Here is a 16632-nt window from a genome sequence, read left to right on the forward strand (position 1 = left end):
CTCGCTTTCCTGGGGGGCCCCAAAGCTGCCCCCAACACTGTGCTGAGATGTTGCATGTCCCTGGGGCTGGACCGTGCCAGCACTGTGTGGGGCAGCAGATGGGTCTGCTGGTGTGGCGTGTCACAAGGATGGAGGCACTGGAGCTGCCAGGGCTTTCCCTGCCGGCTCCCTTCTGGGAGTGCCTGTCCCTGGGAGAGGCAGGAGGGCTCTGGCATGCTTGGCCAGGCAGGCTGCCTGCATGTGTGTGTGTGTGCACGTGCAATCCAAGCCAGACAGGCGTGGACACGTGTGCATGCGTGTGCAGTCCACACTCTTTGTGTGTGTGCGGGGATTTGTACAGTCTATGCTGCCTGTGCATGTGCCACCTCTAAACTGTGTGTGCCCATCTGCAGTCCAGGCTGGCTGGGTAGCATCACGCGCTTGCCAGCAGCCGGCTACATGGGGACCCTCTCCCATCCGAATGTCCCCATGTGCGGGACAGAGGTGACGTGCAGGTGGGATTACCTGTCCCAGGAGCACAAGGAGCCACAAGAAGAGGAGCAGTGGGGAGTGCTGGTTCCACTGTGCCAGGGTGTCCCTGCTCCCCATAGGGGCTGCCTCTGTCCCTGTCCCTGGGTGGGCAGTGGGGGCAGTGCCTGGCTTCTGTCAGCCCTAGGGAGCGTTGGTCCTAACAGGCCAGCAGGCTCTGTGTGGGGCCAGCCAGGACACGCCACAGCCGGGACACCCGCTCTGCCCGTCGGCTCCCCCAGCCCCTCTCCTGCCGCACACCCGGGCCAGGCAGGAGCATCATCCTTGTGGCACAACCCTGTACCTGTCCCCAAGCCCGTCCATGCTTGGTGCTCACCCTGGGAGGTGCCACATTCCTGGGTGCTCCCTGGGCTGGGCTGCCTCAGTCGCTGTTTCCGCCACAGTGGAGGCCTGGCCGGCAGCTCTGCCCCGCGTGGCTGCGCCCATTACTCACGCTGCACGTCCACAGCCACGTGAGCTGGACACGGCAGCAGGGCAGGGGTCACCGACACAGGTTCCCCGTGGGGTGTGGTTTTCTGTTGTGTGCAAACCCCAAGGTCTGCCTGGAAGCAGCCCCCGCCCCTTGCCCCCTGCGGTGCCCTGAACCCCAGCACCCCTGGGACCGTCTCCTGTGTCCACTGTGGCGTTTCCCCCACCTGGCCACGGCATTACCACTGGTGCAGGGACAGAAGGGACTGCTCTGGAAGATGATGTCATTTGTTACAGTGATCACCTGGGTGGCTGAGATACCATGGAGAGATAGCAGGGAAAAATGTAGCCCCGGTAGATTTTGATGCTGTGCCCTGCCCTCCTGTGGGGTGTGGGGCTGGGAGTTTTGGTGTCACTGGGAATGTCCTGGATGGCTCAAGGTTGTGGGAGACATGCTTAGGATGGCTGCTGGGCCACAGCCCCAGGACCACCACAGTCCCCATGCAGGGGTCCCCTTCCTGCTGCCTGCCCTGACCCTGTGCCCCCTGGTTGCCACCAGCATGTCCCTCCGGCTTTGCTCCTGCCCTGCTCAGGCTTTGCCACCTCTCTGTGTCCCATGAACACTGCCAGGGTCTCCATCCTGGGGCTTCAGAGGAGGAGCAGGGAAATGCTGTGGTGGGGCATGGGCGGGTTGCGGCACCTCCCTCCAAACCCCACCCTGGGTCCCACTTTCCTGGCCTCTCCCCATGGAGCTTTCCTCGCCCTCCACTTCCCCCTTGGGACAGTAATTACAGCAGTAATTAGGAAGACAATTATTCCTTCTGAATGGGAACAGCTTAATCTGTTTCTCCCTCCTTTTGGCAGGTTTCATCCCACATCCGCCCACAGGTGCCAGCAGGATACCGGGGACCCGCCTGCCACCCGGCCCAGCACCGGGAGCCCTGCGCCACAGTGGGTCTGACCCCCAGCTGGGAGCGGGGCAGGCTGTGAGCTGTGTCCAGTCCCCAGGGTATGCCCCTCACACTGGTGCGATGCAGCTGCTGGACCCCAAGCCCCTGCCAGGAGCAGGGGGCTGCCAGAGGGGACAGGGCATGGCTCTGCACAGGCAGTTCCCTGGGAGGGGAGCGGGTGAAGGGGATGGCCCCAGAATGGGAGAGGTTGATGAGATGGGCAGCAAATGGTGGATGGTGCCTGCGGAGTAGGAAGAGGACAGGAACATCACTGTCCTGTGGGACTTCCCTTCCACAGCACTGATGGTTGGCAGGTGAGGTGGTACCCATGGGCCTAGCCATGGGACTGTCCTGCCTGGGATGCCCTCCATCGCTGGCTCATCCCAAGGGGGCTGTGAATGGGCGCCGGCAGCGTCCCCAGCCCAGCCTGGGCATGCCACTGCTGCCTGGCAGGGCTCCCTGCGGGCAGTGCTGGAGCAGCCGTCCTGTCCTACCGGTCCCCCCAGCTCAAGGGCTGTGGCTGGGATGCCGCTGGGGAGGCCGGGCCCTGCCTGGGTGCGGCTTTTTTACCCACATGGCAGGAATTAGTTGGGCTCGGGCACCAGCCCTGCTCCCTCCGCCCCACTGGCGCACCTTAAATCCCAGCCCGCCGCACCCAGGACCCAGACCTGGCTGCCCAGGGCACCATGGAGCTGCCTCCTGGCCACCTCCTCCTCTTCCTCCTCACAGCCCTGCTCCCCTTTGCTGCATGGTCTGGCCCAGCCCTGCACACTGCTGGAAGAGAGGAGCCGGGGATGGGTGAGTGTGTCTGGGGCACATGCCGGGGACAGGGATGCTCTGGGTGCTGCTGTGCCCGGTGATCCCCGCTGCTCTGTGTGGTGCTGGGTGTCTGCAGGGGCATGGGGCTGTGGGCAATTGGGGTCCATCCCTGGGGTGCTGGGGGGCAGCTCAGCACCCTGCTCTGCGGCCCTCCCCAGCATCCCAGCTGCTGTGTCCCACAGCAAAGCCTGGGTACTGCTACCACATCCCAGAGGTGGAGGACCCGCTGGATGAGGACTGTGGCGCCTGCCGCAGGAACGCCTCCTGCTCCCACTGCACCAGTGACGCCGGCTGTCCTGGTGCCACCAAGTGCTGCCCCAGCAAGTGTGGCTACACATGCCAGGAGCCGGTGCTGGGTGAGGGCTCGGTGCTGCGGTGGTGGGGCTCTGGAGCGGTGGTGTGGTGAGCACAGGGGTGGGTGAGAGGAGGGGTGCACCAAGCAAACTGGGAAGGGGGTTCCCTGGGGTGCCCCCGAGCTCTTGCTGGGTCCTGCAGACCGGGGGAGAGCACGACGCTGTACAGTGGGGGAGCACCCATGTTGCTGGTGCACGGGGCCATGGGGCAGGCAGGCACAGAGCTGTCTGCCAGCGGGAAATTTTTGGTGATGAGAGGGGACCGGAGCTGTGAAGACTTCTCTGAGGGCTCTGGGAGTGCCAAGCCTGGCAGTGTCCCCATCCCATCCCTGGCTCAGCCTGTCCCCCTTGGACGGCGCAGATTTCTGCTACCTGCCCTCCGTCTGCGGGAGCTGCAAGGCGCTCTTCCGCCGCTTCTTCTTCAATGCCTCCAGCCAGCAGTGCGAGGAGTTCATCTACGGTGGCTGTGGTGGCAACAGAAACAACTTTGAGACCAAGAGCGAGTGCTTCCAGGCCTGCTCCCATGTCGGTAACTAGACATGTGCCATACGCCGTGTGCTGCGTGCTGTGTGCTGCGGCCGGTGGATGCTCCTGGCCCCGGCAATGCCCAGCCTGGCCCCGCTCCTGACCCCTGGTCTCTTAGTTCTAGGTGCCTGATAGTGCCGGCCCAGGGAGCGCAGTGGCCTCTGCATGGCCCCTGCCTGGGGGAAGCTGCTGCCAGCGGCCACGTCCCCATCCCTGCAGGGAGCCATTCCCTGTGGGGCTGGTGGCGAAGAGCGCTGCTGCCCAGGGTGGCCGTGCCAGGGGCTGTGGCTTGCCTGGGATTGTTCGCTGGCCAGAGGGCAGGGATGTGCGCCTACGGTGGCATGGCTGCCCCCTCTTGCGCCGTGGTGCACCGCCAGAGAAGCCAGGCCCTCCCCTGGGGCTGTGACACTTCAATACAAGGACAGGTCCTTGGATGAGTACGTCTGGGTCGTGTCCTTCCAGCCCATGCAGGCAGGAGCAGGCAGTGCCCATCCCTCTGGGCTGCCCCTCCCTCCTTGCTGGGTCCGGGCGGTGGGTGCCTTTAGCAGCACTGCATGGCAGCCCCAGGGCTTGCCCTGGCCACCACCCCGCAGCTTCCGCTGCCTCTGGGTGGGCTCCCAGCCCTGGCTCTGCCCTCAAGTTTCTGATGTGACCTGGCTGGGAGCTAAAGTGACCTAACCGAGAAGAAATGACCCCTGTCTGGACGGATGCCATGGGTGGTGCCTGTCCTGCAGCCTGTCCCAGACCCCAGGCTGTGCCTGCACTGCGTCGCTGGCCCCGTTGCACCGACACCAGCGTGAGCTGAGCTCTCTGGCCCCAGACCTGGTGGGACCATCCCTTCCCTGGCGAGTCCCAGGTGAAGCTGGGGCTGCTCCCAGAGCATGAGGGGCTGTCCCAGGGCCTGGTGGGGCCAGCCCGGCACTGCCAAGACCTGGAGGCAGCTGGAGGTTACCTTGCACATGCTTTATTGCTGGAGGTGGTGGGAGGGGACAGGCCAGATGGGACTCGTGACCACTCGATATCCCCTAATGAAGGTGTCTTCCTGCCATGGATCTGCTGCTTTCCTGTCACACAATGTCTGAAAAGGAGGACGTGCTTTTAGGGAGCCCTGAGGCTGCAGGGGCCAGGGATTCCCAGACATGGTTGCAGCTGAGCATGGCCAGTTCTGGCAAGAGCTTCCTCCCACTCCGTGTCCCTTCGGGTCCCCTCGCTCTGAAGGCGTGTCTCTACCGGGAGGAGAGAGATGGTGCAGTAGCAGGAGCCTGCCCTGTGGTGATGCGGAGCCAGAAGCATGCTGAGGGCTGTGCTCTTCATGCAGCTCTGGCACCCCACATGCCCTGGTGCCAGCCCTGGCTCTGTGACCCTGAGCCCCCTTACCACTAGGCACCCATGTGCAGATGTGGTTGCAGCCATTGCTGCAGCACTTGTGTCCCCAGGGGCACTCCTCATCGAGGCTGCACAGGTCCAGGCACATTCCATGGTCCCTGGGGATAGGGCACGCTCCTCTCTGCCTGCAAGGCAGAGCACCCTGCTGTGGAGCACCCAGCTGGTGGGCACCACGGGGCTCCCGGGGCAACACCTGGGTCCTGGCTGGCTGAGCTGCATCTCTTGTCCGGGGATGTCCATACAGGCATGGCCGCAGCAGGTGCAGGTGCACCTCTGTCCCCAGGGACACTGCGAGTTGGCCTCGCACTCCTCTGCCAAGCAGTGCTGCTTGGCACTGCATGGTGGCACAACTGCAGTGTCATGCTCTGCGGGCAGGAGAGGACAGTCACGTGGCAGCTCTGAGCTGAGGCTGTGCATGCTCATCACTTGCCTGGAAAGAGGCGGAGGCATGGAAAGAAGGATGGGGGCAGGTTATGTCCTTGGAGTGGGGAGGGTAGAGGATCCTGTGGGCACAGCCGGCTCAGCAGCCACTGGCATGGGGCTCCAGTGCGGTGATGACACAGGATCTTCAATGGGGAGGGAGGGTGGGGCAGGATGCACCTGTGGGGACAGTGCTGCGGAGACCCCAGGCTCTGTCCCCACTGGGCTCAGCTGGGCAAGGGGACCTGCGCTCTGGTGCAAGGGGCTGACTTTGCGGAGAGGCTGGTGTGCAGATGTGGCCATAGCCATTGCTGCAGCACTTGTAGCCCCAGGGACACTCCTCATCAAAGATGCATAGGTCCAGGCATGTCCCCCCCTCCCTGGGGATGGGGCACACTCCCACTCTGCCTGCAAGGCAAGCATCTGCTGGGGACACCCAGCTAGGGGCACCCCACCATGGGGCACCCTGGGGTGGTCCTGCACAACTCCTGGGGGCCTTGCTAGCTCTCACCTCTAGGGATGTCCATACAGATGCGACTGCAGCCAGTGCTGGTGCATCTCTGTCCCTGGGGGCATAGTGAGTCGGCCTGACACTCCTCCATGCACTGGCCCCTGGCCCTGTCCCAGCTCTCTGCAGGGCCATAGCAACCTGCTGTCAGCCAGCCACCCTAGGGGTCTGGTGGCCGGCTCCCCCCAGGCAGGCTGTGCCCGCTACCTCTGGGCATGGCAATGCACTCCCAGCTGCAGCCGGTGTTGCAGCATTTCTCCTCTTGCCAGCAGACGCTCTCATCCAGGCACCAGCTTCTGTGTCTGCACTGGTGGTCCCAGCATGGCTCTGCCCAAGGGCACTCCCCGGGGTGCTCTGTGGGAGGAGGGGAGGCAGGTGAGGGTGCAGGGTTCCCACACATCCAGCCCTGCTCATGTGCAGCTGTCCCGTGCTGGTGGCTGGGCTGTCAGCACTCACCTCTGGCAGGGCAGGTGCAGCGCATTGTGCAGCCAGAGAAGCAGCATTTCTCCTGCTGGGGACAGTCCCTGTCGTGGGTGCAGAAGTCCTCTGTGCATGTCTCCAGCATCTGCTGTGGCATAACCTTTGGGCACTTGCCGGGTTTGTCTGAGAGGGTCTGAAGGGGCAGCAGAGCCAGGGGCAAGCACCTCCCTGCACTGTGGGCACCTGCCTTCCGGGGGCTGTGAGGTATCCTGATGGCTGCACCCCAGGAGGTCTGAGCGCCTGCAACAGCACTGCCCCACATCTTGCCCTGCAGGTTTGCCAGTGTGCTTGGTGGCATACGGCACCGCCGCCCCAGTGACTGTCTCCTCACCTCATTTGGGGGCCAAGCACACGTGGCCACATCTGCTGCTGCAGGACTCCTCAGACCCTGGGCACTGCCAGTCCCCAGAGCAGGTGGTGCTGTGTGGGGCCATAGTGGTCAGCACCTCCTCGGCCTGGGGGGCAGGAGGCAGTGGGGCTGGGGGCACAGGGGGCAACGGCAGGTCTCCCCCACCCAGACATGCAGCCCCAGAGCTGTGGGGAGACTCCTGCCTGCTGCTTCCCTGCCCCTGCCCTGCCCAGCATGGGGCTGAGCAGCTCGCACCTCAGGATGGGGGCAGGCAGGTGTAGTCACAGCCATGCAGGCAGCACTTCTTGCCGGGTCACTCAGCATCATGCTGGCACCAGGCTTTGCAGTCATAACTGGGGAACAGCCTGGCGCAGACTGGGCAAAAGCTGGCCTTCCCTGCAAGACATGGCACAGTGTGGCTGCAGTGCCCCCAGGATGGCAGCACAGACCCACAGCACATCCCGGCTGCCCACATGGGGGACACAGTTCCCTTGGCATCACCGCCCCCTCACCACCATGGCCCTGGGTGCACCAGGCACTGTAGCACTGCTCTGCCCTGCAGCAATGCTGCAGCATCTCCTCCAACAGGAACAACAGGGTGGCACCAGTCCTCTCTGCCGAGGCACACAGGGGCTGTGGAGAGGAGCCTCCCATGCCCCTGTGACTCACCAGATTCAGCCTCCCCTGTGTCCCACCTTGGTGCTCAGCACTGCACAAGCCCACACACTGGCCACCACAGCACATGTCCCTGCCGTCACAGTCTCCATCACTCCGGCACCTCATCCCCGCCTGCCAGGGTGGCGCAGCCAAGGAGGTCCCTGCGAGGCAGACAGCTCGTGGCTACATGTAGGGCCAGGGATGCCAGCAGGGACTGGGACACATCTGTCCCCTCCGTCAGTCCTGGGATCCCACCCAGCCCCACTCCACACTCTGCTGCCCGAGCTCTCACTGGGACAGCACCAAGGAGGCAGCGTGGCACTGCCCGGCTCCTGCCCAGGCTGCGGCACTCGCCTCCTGCCTCAGCATGTCACTCTGGGCTGCTCCGGTGCCGGCAGCATGTCTCTGGATGCTGGCAGTTCCCATCCCCAAGGCAGCTCTTCCCCTGATGCCACTCTGCAGCGCAGGCAGCAGTGGGGCTGGGGCAGCATCTGCCCTGCACAGGCGGAGGAGTCCCAACTGTGGCATGGGGCAGCTCGGCACTGGCATCCCTGAGGTGGCTGGGGTGCAGGTCACTGGGGGTCCCAGCCCAGGTAGGTTCCTGCAGCCCTTCCCTTCCACTTTGCTGGGGTCCCTGTCCCCTTGGCTCCTGGCACTGCTCAGAGGCACGGCCATGGGGACCAGGGTGGACAGAGCTGTCGAAGCTCCAGGGCAGCTCCTGCCACCCTCACCTGGGCTGTGTGTGTGCCACTCCCGGCTGCACCACTGGTGACAGCACACCTCGGATGGGGGGCAGTCCTGGTCCTGGTGGCAGCTCTGCTGGTGGTGTGGCTGTGGGGTGGCTGCAGCATGGCTGGCATCCTCTGTGCCATGGAGCAGGGCACGGCTGGCAGTGCCAGCCAGGAGGTGAGAGCAGGACGGTGGCCTTGCTATCCCATCCTTCCCTGCTCCAGTGCCCACCTGGGAACCATGCAGTGGGTCCCCACCCTGGCCCCTCTCTGCCTGTCATTGGTAATGCCCCGGTGGCACTGGGGCCTCGAGCACTATGACCCCCTGTGCATGTGTCCACATGATGCCGATGCACGGCCAAAGCTGCAGTCTTGCCGGCAGTGCTCGCCTCCTGGCACCGTGTCAGCATGAGGCCCCAGCGCAGGGAGGGTGTGGGGTGGGGGCAGCGCTGGCCCCTGGCACAGCCAGGCTCGCTGTGCAGCAGGGCCAGGCAGGTGAGCCCGCAGGCCAGGGGCAGCACTTGGCACTGCCAGGGCAGTCAGTGTCCTGGGCGCAGGGGTCCCGGCGCAGCAGGTCACTGCCCAGCGGGGAGCTGGCGGGGCAGGTGCCAGGTTTCACTGGGAGCAGCAGCGAGACATTGGGGACAGGCAACGGCTCTCCTGCCAGCCCCAGCAGAGCCCACCCCGGTGAGCATGGGGCACGGAGGCCCCTGTTGTGCCACACACCTCTGCCTCAGGGTGGCTGCAGCCCCTTGGCATCACCCCTGGTCCCCAAGCCACAGCCCTGCCCGTGCTGCCTGTCCCGTCCCGTCTCACCAGCCAGGGCTCCTGGCAGGCAGTGGCGGTCACAGCTGCTGTTGCAGCATTTCTGCACGTCGGGGCAGTCGCTGTCGCCTTGGCACTGCTTCCAGCACGGCCCCGCTGGCCTGGGCTGCGCTGCAGGGCACTCCCCAAGTTTGGGCTGGTCTGGCAGAGCAGAGCAGGCGCAAGGCTTCAGTATCCCCAGTAGGCTGCCCTGCCCACCCTGGGGCTCCCTGGCCCCTCACCGTGGTCCACATATGCCTGGCACCCAGCAGCTGTGTCCTGGCACTGGGTTTCTCTGGCAGCTGCCAGGAGCTGCTGATGTAGGGGAAGCGGTGTGCGGCTGCCCCAGGAGCCCATGGCGGCAGGGAGGTGGCAGACATCTACAGCATGGAGGGGCCCACGGCCATGTCATGGTGAGTCTTACCCTGCACTGGCTCCAGGCAGGCAAGGCCACAGCCCAGCAGGCAGCACTTCTGTGCTCCCAGGCAGTCCTTGTCCTCCAGGCAGGGGAAGGAGCACAGGTAAGAGCCCCTCGGGGGCAGCCGCTGGGCAGGCACCGGGTTTCTCTGCAATGCCAAGTGGTGTGGGGCTGAGAGGCAAGGGTGCACTAGCAATGTCCCAGGGCAGTGCTGGGAAACCTGCTCCTGCTGGACCCCCTCTGCCTGCCCCTGGCTGGACCCCACCAGGTGGTCTGTCCTGAACCCCTCCACATGCCCCATGCCTGCCTTGGAAACCATGGCTTCCAGCAGCGCACAAAGGGCTGCTCCATGGCAATGGGGATGGCACAAGGTTGGGGACAGGGACAGAAGAGGAGTGTGCTAGCTGCCCCGGGACAGATGGGTGCTGGTGGCCATGCCACAGTGCCATACCTTCTGCCAGGGGGGTGCAGCGGAGCTGGCACTCCCAGGAGCAGCACTTGTGCCATCTGGGGCAGCTGGAGTAATTAGCACAGAGTGGGGGCTCCAGAAGCAGGCAGTGTATGAAGTCCTGTGGGCAACTCCCTGGCTTCTGGGGTTCCCCTTAGGTGGGACAGCAGCATCAGGGCAGCACCAGGCAGCAGGTCTGCTTGGCCTCTATTCCCTGGGGAGCAGGTCATGGGTCCTACCTGCGGGGGACAGGGGACCAGAGCAGGGAGTGCAGCCTGGAGAGCAGGTTCCTGGCAGGAGTCTGGCCTCTCGGGGCCCCAGTCTAGGGGCCTGGCTCACAGTGATCCTCTCTCGCTGGCACAGCAGCGCCTGGCCGATGGCAACAGCCAGGGCTGCCAGAGAGAGCCTGGGGTGCGAGCAGGCCTGCTGCCATGGCAGGAGAGGCTTTGTTGGAGTGGGGCTGGAGACTCCCCTGCAGCACGTCCCTGGAGCTGCCATACCCCCACATCGAGACCTGCACAGCACAGCAGGGCACAGCACAGGAGGGCACAGCATGGCATGGGACGGGACTGTGTGATCCCTCGCAAGGCAGTGAGTGCCGCAAGAAGTGTCTCTGGCCCTGCCAGGGAGAAGACAGCACTGAGCCAGCAACAGCTGGAAGTCAGGGTCCATCCCTGAGCATCCTGCCGCCCTCTGCATCCTCACTGCAAGCGGCATGCTCCTCGCTGCTGCCTTCTCCTCCTCTTGTTCCTCCTCCTGGCAACCTGTGCTCATCTTGGCCACACTGGGAAAATCAGGACAGCCCTGCCTTTGGCACAGGTGTGGGTGAGCTTCAGCTGGCACCTCTGCCTGGCTCCTGCCTGTGAGCCAAGCGATGCCATGGGCGCAGCAGTTTCTGCAAACACCCCTTGCCGGCTCCTGGCAGGGCTGTGCTGTTTGGGCTGCAAACAGAGACCCTGCTGGGAGGTTTCACGCCAAACAACAGCTGTTTGGTTAAAACAAGGAAGGAACCTGGCCGTTGTCTCAGGGCGGGCGGAGCAGCACTGCAGCTGGGAACAACCACCCCTGGCATCACCCCCATGGCAGGGGGGCCCTGGCAGCAGAGGTCTGCGCCTGGGAAGTGGCACCCATGGCCCAGGCCCCTCCACTGGGGTTTGGGTCCATCCCCATGGTAAGGGGCCACATGCAGAGGTGGGGAAGGGATGTGAGGTGTGAGAAGCAGAGCCTGGACACTGAAGGGCTGAAGGGTCCCGAGATCCATGCTGCCCTGGCCCCTGCCCAGCCTCTGCCTCCCCCAACCAGCACACTCCTCATTCCCGCCTTTGCCACGCAGCCCCTGCTCTGCACAGAGAGCCCTCCTGGGCACCAGGCCAGGCGCTGGGCTCTGCGGGCACAGATGTCCCAAATCCAAGTCTGCCAGTGTCAGTGCAGGGGTGCTCAGGGAGGCTGGGAGGGCCCCTGCCGCATGTGGCACCCCTGGGTGCTGACAGCTGCTGTGCACGCAGGGTGCAGGGGTGCACAAGGGGGTGCAGGGCATGCACATGTGCCTGACCAGCCCAGGGTGGGAGTGGGCTCCCTGAGGCAGTGGGGCTGTGGCGCAGGCCCTGCAGCTGGCCAGGACATGGTCCCCACCAGCGTGTGCTGGGCAGTGCCAGCATATGCTGGATAGGGATGGGGGGGACATGGCAGGGGCACGGGGGGTGGGGTGCAAGGAGTTGGTCCCAGGATGCCTGTGCCTGGCAGCTGCTGGGTTTGCCTGCTGGTACTCACTGCCTTTCTCCTCTGGTACAGTGCCGGGCTCTGCCCTGAGAGCAAGGAGCGCCAGGAGGAGGAAAACTCCTGGCCTCATGGTGCTGCTGGGGATGTCGTGTGTGTCTGGAGCTGAGGCAGGGTTGGGTTTAAAATCTCTGGTGGGGGTGCCTGGGGTGACGGGGCAGCTGAAGCTGGGCTGCTGGCTGTGGCAGGCTGGCCGTGCTGGGGGCAGGAAACGCAAGAGGAGAGGCAGTTCCCAGAATCTGCTTGCTCCCCACCAGCCGTCCTGCTTGTCTCCAGCCAAGCCGCACTTTCGGGTCAGGGTGACTTGCATGGCTGGGGAGGGCTGGGGAGGGCTGCTGTCCCCCACAGCACACAGCCCCATCCTTGCTATGACCCCCTGCCTGGGTTTCCCTCCAGCCTGCTTGCCCCTCACGTCCCTGGGGTGGGGGCCATGGACAGACCCCATGGCTTGGCCCTGGTGTGGCAGCAGGAGCAGCCAGAGGGGCTCTGCCGCCACCACACAGCTGTGGCTTGGCTCAGCTGGGTGTAGACTCCACACATGGGACTGCTCAGGATCCAGCACCACAAGGTGGGAGAGGTGTCCTGGGCCACCCTTGGTGTCCCAGCATGGTGACAGGACTGGGCTGGGACCAGTGAGTGGGTCCTGCCATGGCCCCTGGCATGCGGATGCTGCTCCATGCCTCCTTCCTTGTCTGGGTGCTTCATCTGACCCATGACTGCTTTTCCAACCAGGTTTTCACACTTTGGGATGCAAATGAGCCCTTCCTTGGTGCAAGGAATCCGAAGGAACTGGTTTCTGTGCTCCAGTCCATGACTGCTGAGGGGACATTGGTGCAGCCCCTGGACCCAGCGGGATGGTCACCATGGGCGATGGTGGCTGGAGGGCTCCCGCATGGAAACGGGAACCTCTCCCTGCCCCAGGGCAGCGCCTGCCTGCAGGAATGGCTGCCGGGCACCTGCTTGCACCTCCCTGCCTGTGTGCAGCCCAGGGCTGCCTGCACCTCCTGGGAGCCCACAGCAGAGCACAGGGATGGTGACCCAGAGCAGAAGGTGGCCATGTGCCTATTTATTATCTTTTGTTGCTGTGAAGGGGCCGGGCCCAATGGGGGTGCAGGGTTCTGCCTCTGTGCCTGGGCTGCCCGGAGCCTTGCTGTGGCATGGGGCAGTGTGGGTTGTGCGCAGCCCTCAATGGCACAGTTGGGAGGGGCTGGGGGTGCTGGGGACCCCAGCCAGGACACATCAGAGCAATGCCAGTGCCATCTTGCCAGCAGTGCAGAGGGTCCAGCGCAAGGATGGATGCAGGGGCTGGCAGGTGCTGCTGGCAGAAGCACCTCTTTGCTCATCCACAGCGGTATGATGGCAGTGGGGAGGGGGGATAGCCCTGAAATGGCAGCTCCTGGTGCAGCAGCCCTTCCTGGCCAGGGCTAGGCTGTGCCTGGAAGAGATGGACGAGGCAGTCAGTGCAAGATGGGTGCTCCTGCCCCGAAGGATGGGGGGCCGTGGGGTGCTCCCACCATGGGCCCCTCTCTGTCTCCTCCAGGCTGGACCTGCTGCAGGGGTGAGACCTGTGCGGCCTTGGGCGGCCGGGACCCAGGAGGTGGCAGGCTGGGGAGGGCCTTACCCTGCAGTGGGGGGATGCACGCCCGGCCACAGCCTTGAAGGCAGCACTTCTGACCGGGGGGACAATCCTTGTCCTGCAGGCACAGGAGGAGGCACTCGGCTGCCCGGTCACCATCAGCTGTGGGGGGACAGAGCCCGGGCCGCACTGGCACATGCGGAGAGAGGGAGGGGTGAGGGGCTCCCCTCCTGTGAGCAGGGCACCCCTCTGGGGTGGGGGGGCTGCCCTGACTGCAGGGGGTGAGCACCTCACCCAGCTCCTGCCCCATGGGAACAGCAGCTGGGTCTCCGCACTCCTATCACCCCCTGGGAGGGCCACGGCAAGGGGGTGCCAGCCCTGGCCGGGGGGCTCAGCCTGCGATAGGGCAGGGAGGGGACATGGGGGTCTTGGCTCCACAGGGCTCGTGGCTTTACCCTTGATGGGTGGTTTGCAGACATGGCCACAGCCTGTGGTGCAGCACTTGGCGGCTCCGGGGCAGTTGCTGTCAGTGTCACACAGCTCCAGGCAGGGTCCCAGGGAGCCCCGCAGCACCACGGGGCACGTGCCAGGCTTCGCTATGGCACGGCGGCTCCCTGGTGACGACAGGGACTATGTCTGAGCTGGGATCCTGCTTCCCCCAGTCCCACTCCTGGCATGGCCTTCATGCTGCCCCCATGCTGCCCTCACCTGTCATCCCCACACCCATGCCAGTCTGACCCAGTGAGACCAGTCACAGCTCAATATGGAATGCCAGCTGGCAGCTGGAGTGGTGAGGGACAGCCCTGGCTGCAGTCCCCACCAGCACCCAGTCCGAGTGGGGTGCAGGATAGGGCTGCAGGATGGGGGTGTCAGGAGGGGGGCTGCAAGAGTGGGGTGCAACCCCATGCCTGCTTGGGGCCATCACCCACCTGTCATGGAGGATCTTGGTACCAGGATCCCTTCCCACAGCACCCTGAAGGTCTGCTCCTGCCCAGGGGCTCATGAGGGCTCGGGCTGTCCCCAGGGTGGGTGTGCGGCACTGGGAGCCACAGCTGACGGCACACGCTCCCCGGGGCCTGGATGGCTGTCACCAGCTGCACACTCAGCCGGGCACAGCTGCTGGGGCTTGTCTGGTGGCACGGCTGAACACACACCAAGCTTTGCAGGGGAGGAAGAGCCGTGCTACCATTGGTGTGGCTGTGGGTTGGCATGGGGTGGCTGCGGGGCAGCCATGGACAAGGCTGGAGGCATACACGCTTAGATGGCGGGATGCAGGTCTGGTGAGCCCCAGCCCCAAGGGGAGCAGACCCTGTGGGCGACCAGCCCCGGGAAGAGGGATGGCGGGGCTATACCTCTGTCTGGGGGGGCGCAGGCCAGCCCACAGCCGGAGAAGCAGCACTTGCGGTCCCCGGGGCAGTCCCGGTCATCGGTGCAGTGGTTGTGGCAGGCAGCAGTGCTTCTCTGCACACGCTTCCGTGGGCAGAGGCCAGGTTTGGCTGTAGGGCAGGGGAAGCTCAGGGCTCAGCATGCAGCTGACCTGGCCCCACAGCACCCGTGATTGCCCCACAGAGCAATGGGGAGGCTGTGGACCCGTCTGGTACATCCTCAACCCATCATAGGGACACCCAGGCCACCTCACCTGGCTCGGCAGGCACGCAGCGGGCACAGCAGCCAAGGGTGCAGCACTTCTCCCCGCGACTGCACATGGTGTCATTGTGGCAGCTCATCCCACAGCTCGCCCCACTGGCGCTGCCAGCACGGGGGCAGTAGCCTGGACTCTCTGCAGAGGGAGATGCGGCTGTGTGCCCAGGGAGCGGGGCTCGCACGAGGAGCACCCGACATGGGCACCAGCCCCCACCCACATCCCACCCGTCACCCAGTCCCCGCACTGGCATCTCCTGGGGGGAGCCGGCGGTACCTGTGGTGGGGAGGAGGCAGGTCCTGACCTGCTCGCTCTGGCAGCACTTCTCGGCACTGGGGCAGCTGTGGTCGGAGAGGCAGTACAGCCTGGGGGGTCGCGGGGCTCCACTCCTCCCTGCTGGGCACTCACCCGCTTTGCCGGGGGCAGGCAGGGCGATGGGGGGCCGGCGTCCCTGCAGGGCCCGACGCGGTGCTGGGGTGACCGCGGGGGCAGCGCCTTGGTCCCCGGTGCTGTTCTGGTGCGCTGGGGTGGATGGCAGCTCCACAAACAACACCAGAAGCACCAGGAGGATGGTACGCTTGCCCAGCATCATGCTGCTGTCAGGGGGCCGTGCTGCTGGACCTGCTGGCTGGGATTTAAACCCTGCTGGGATGGGGGCTGGCCGAGCTGAGCTGCTTCTTCCCACGGCAGCACCGTATTGAGACCGTGGGAGTGCCAGGCACGAACAATCCAGCTCGGGGGAGACTTCTGGGGCAGTGCTGGGCTCACAGCCCACGGCTGATGCGTCCTCCACAGCATGCCCTTTCCAGGTCACCAGTGACCCGCAAGCAGCCAGGCTGGGGGGACGGGCAGTGCTCCAGGAGCCCCACTGCCCGCACTCCCCGATGGTGAGCAGGGATGGGACACAGGGAAGCAGTGTCCTGTTCCTGGTCCTCAGCGTCCAACCGGTCCTGGCCGGGGAGTGTTGCCAGTTGCCTCCCAGCACACACAGAGCAGGAAGAGCTGCTGCAGAGAGCTGTGGCACTGAGCCGGGGTGTACCAGCCTGCACCCGCACTGCAGAGAGAAGGGGAACTGGCACCAGGCACAGGGCTGTGCCAGGCAAGGTGCAGGGCTGACTCTGCCCCAGGGGACAGCTGTGCTCTGTCCCTGCTAAAGGTGAGGACCCTGGGGGTGCCACTCCCTCAAAGGCATGTGGGACTGCCTGTGCTGGTCCTGGGGTCTGGGAATGGGACTGGGGTGGGTGCGGGAGGGTCAGGGCACCAGGAGCCCTGTGGGGAGCAGGAGGTGCCAGGGAGAGTGGAGCAGGAGTGTGGCCCAGCTCTGAGCAGGCAGGGGAAGGACAGGGCAGGGGCAGGCATGGGGCAGGGGTGTGTGGGCTTCACTGCCCATGGTTCCTTCGGGCTCCTGCCATGGGCAACATGCCACTGGCAGGCTGGGAGCGCATGGGGCAGGAGGCATTTTGGGTGATGCTTGTGCAACAGCACATACCAGTGGCCTTCCCGTCCCCCAGCCGTTGCAGAGCGAGAGCGGCTCTGCTATGATGGAACATGGACATGGCTATGTAGTGATGGCCCTGCTCTGAGCACGTCTGGGCAAAGGTGGAGAAGGCATGCCAAGGGTGTAGGGCCATGGGGTAGCCTGGGCCGTGGGGCTGTGGGGCAGCCCCAGGCAGGGGCACAGGCTGGGGACCCTTGGAGACATGATGCAACCAGTTGGTGCTGACACTTCTCATGTGCAGCCCTTCCAGGTGTCCCCAGCACCGGCACCAGTGCTCAGCAGCAGTTGTAGTGGGCTGGATGCGGGCAGGGTGGCTGCCCAGCCAGGAGTGCAGCAGGACGGAGAGGAAGCCATGAGTG

The 16632-nt window shown here is 65.0% G+C and overlaps 1 protein-coding gene across 1 annotated transcript; it reads left to right on the top strand.

Annotated features, from left to right (window-relative positions):
• The first annotated feature begins 2556 nt into the window (after nt 1-2556).
• SPINT4 (serine peptidase inhibitor, Kunitz type 4) lies at nt 2557-4634 on the top strand. The gene is made up of 4 exons (XM_075108807.1): nt 2557-2684; nt 2888-3061; nt 3420-3587; nt 3702-4634. Exons 1-4 carry the CDS (start codon nt 2573-2575, stop codon nt 3713-3715), a joined length of 468 nt encoding a protein of 155 aa, XP_074964908.1. The 5' UTR covers nt 2557-2572; the 3' UTR covers nt 3716-4634.
• The last annotated feature ends 11998 nt before the right edge of the window (nt 4635-16632 follow it).

Source organism: Phalacrocorax aristotelis, chromosome 13, assembly GCF_949628215.1.
Source record: "Phalacrocorax aristotelis chromosome 13, bGulAri2.1, whole genome shotgun sequence".
Classification (NCBI taxonomy): domain Eukaryota; kingdom Metazoa; phylum Chordata; class Aves; order Suliformes; family Phalacrocoracidae; genus Phalacrocorax; species Phalacrocorax aristotelis.